The sequence below is a fragment of the Belonocnema kinseyi genome, chromosome 2 (assembly GCF_010883055.1).
Source record: "Belonocnema kinseyi isolate 2016_QV_RU_SX_M_011 chromosome 2, B_treatae_v1, whole genome shotgun sequence".
In the NCBI taxonomy this organism is placed as follows: Eukaryota; Metazoa; Arthropoda; class Insecta; order Hymenoptera; family Cynipidae; genus Belonocnema; species Belonocnema kinseyi.
In genome coordinates this window covers 1025334-1027901 of record NC_046658.1, presented here as the reverse complement: position 1 = coordinate 1027901, position 2568 = coordinate 1025334, and the positions used below count along the sequence as shown (strand labels likewise).

The 2568-nt window shown below is 31.3% G+C and overlaps 1 protein-coding gene across 1 annotated transcript in view; it reads right to left on the bottom strand.

Moving 5' to 3' along the window:
- Positions 1-236: 236 nt before the first annotated feature.
- LOC117167852 overlaps positions 237-2568 on the bottom strand; it is a 4751-nt gene continuing 2419 nt past the window's right edge. The window contains exons 2-4 of the mRNA XM_033353060.1: positions 1431-1635; positions 726-790; positions 237-647 (exon numbers count right to left, since the gene is read on the bottom strand). Of these exons, the coding sequence (XP_033208951.1) occupies positions 603-647; positions 726-790; positions 1431-1635 (315 nt within the window). The 3' untranslated portion in view covers positions 237-602. The remainder of the gene's footprint in view (positions 648-725; positions 791-1430; positions 1636-2568) is intronic.

Here is a 2568-nt window from a genome sequence, read left to right as displayed (position 1 = left end):
CTTTACTTACGTCTTATATTTTTTTAAACTTTTTACCTTTGCAAAAAAAAACTATTGCGATTATTCCGTGACCTTCTATAGGCAATTTTAACGTAGAATCTGAATTTCAACCATTTAAAAGTTGATTTTGCTGATTTTTTTTTAGTTTTTTAAAAAGGAACCGAATGGGATCTTTACGGGTACTTTGTAGAGGCTCCATTCGGTTCCTTCGGTCCGCCAGGGAACCTACACAGTTCAGTTCAATAAGATGAGATAGTTGTTTCAAAAGTAGACTACGTTACTTTTACAATAACAACTTATACAACTCGCACCAGATAGTTATTTTTCCAACCACATTTTTTCGGTGCACCTCATTTAGTTAAATAACTTACTTTCCACGTAAACAAATAAGACGTAAACAAACAATACTGAATGATATTAATTAGAATCACGCTGCGCTCTATCGTACTCCTGTTGAATGTACTCTTCGTCCAATATTTCGATAAATTTCCGATGTACTCGTAGTTTACGTCTATGGTTTAACCGCTTAAAAGTATCCGATAGGCTCAAAAGAAATAAATCAGTTGGTTCGGGGTTTTCCACTTTATGTGACCTTATTTTTTCTAAAATGAACATTTGCAGCTCCTCTTTCTTAATTTTTGCGGCATCTGAAAGTAGCCAATAAATAATTTTTAATGAAATCCTACATATCCGTTTAATCGTGCGCTGTATCATATTTCACTTACTCCTGCTAGTTTTTTTCCCTCTTTCAGTCCCAGCACGTTTCGGAGTGTTGCTTGAGGCCGGCGTGCTGAAAAATAATAGTTATGTATAAAATTGTTAGTTTTGCATCAAGTCAAATAAGAAGATTTTATTCCAACTGTATCAGAATACCTATCAAAAATACTGTAAAGATAATTTCTGTTTGAAAATTATATTATAAATTAAATTAAATTATATTATAAAAATATTCGAAATTAATAAAAAAAAAAGTTATTCTCCAATTCGAATTTTACGTAATAAATCAGAGAAAATTTAAATATAAAAATAATACAGCCACAACAGTTTACACTAGAGGAGCAAGGGTTGCCTTTTGGGGGTTGATGATGTATATAGTCGGGGCGGAAATATAGTTTCGAGTCTTTCAAAGATATATTATATGTTTTTCCTAAGTTAATTTTTTTTTTGTGTTTCTAAGTATAGCGAGCCATACCAGTTTCTATTAGAGGTGAAAGGGGTGAGTTTTGAGAGTTGCTTATGTACATATTTGGGGCAAAAATATATTTCTGAGTTTTCCAAAGACATATTCTATGTTCGTCCTTAATTACATTTTTTTTCACCGTTTTAACTATAGCTAGCCATACCAGTTTAAAAATTTTTCCTGATTTGAATAGAAATTCCCTGACTTCCTCTACATTTGGCTCAAAAACAAAAATTAAATCCCAACCTACTTGGAAATTGCGAACAAGCTTCTGGAACGTCTTCAGGAGGAGAAGTATCACTTAAGAGATGTTCAGGACGACAGTTTCTTTTCGCTGCCCCTTCAGGAATTTCTAATGTAATAACGGAATCTGTTTGGCTTGTCACTCGCCTGAGCACGTGTCTATTGGTCACGCAGACTCTTCCATCTGCTTTTTGCTGTTTCTCCTGCGTATTCTGAAAATATTTTATTTTTGAATAAAATTTTTTTTAATTCATTATATATCATATCAAAATATCATGTGACACTAAGACTGAAGCTGACCACCTCGTATTTTTAAATACGAAATATAAATAGAATTTTATATAACTATCAGTCGAACAATGAATAATAAATAATGAGTATAAACTATTTGATACCATGGTATCAAATAGTTTATACTGCAGTATGAGAATACTTTCAATTAAATTCTGTTGACAGATTAGGGGTCGTCTCTAAACTTTTTTCTTCGTGAAATTTTTTTTATTGATATTGATATTGAACCCCGTGTTGAAACTATGTGTTTCCAGGGAAGTGTGGCAGCTAAGGTTTAGTTTAAAATTCAGTTTTTTAGTTGGAAATTCAAGTACTTGGCAGAAGATTCATATATTATATTGACAATTTATCTTTTCTTGTAGAAAATAAATAATCCATTAGACTAAAAAATCAACTAGGTAAAAATTATTTAGTTTGTGCTTGAAGCTTCACTTTTTAATCGATAATTCAACTATTTGGTCGTAAATAAAGTTTTTTTTTTTGAAAATTTATATGCTCAGGTTAAAAATTCAACTGTTGTGTAGAAGAATCGTCTTTTTTACTTGAAAACTCAACAATTCTCTGGGAAATGAAACTATTTGGTTAAAAACTAAACTATTTCTTTCAAAATGTTACGATTTTGTTGCAAATTATTTTCTTTTGTTAAATATAATTTTAGGTAGAACATTTTCCCTTAAAAGTTGAATATTCAACTATTAGGTAGAAAAGGAATGCATGTTGTCGAAAATTCGTCTATTTGGTTACAAAGTTAATCTTGATAAAAAGAGATATTTCGGGTTTCACTCGTGTAAAAAACTACGAATTGTTTGCCGACGTTTCGTGAACATTGCAGTTCACATCTTCAGGGCTGACCT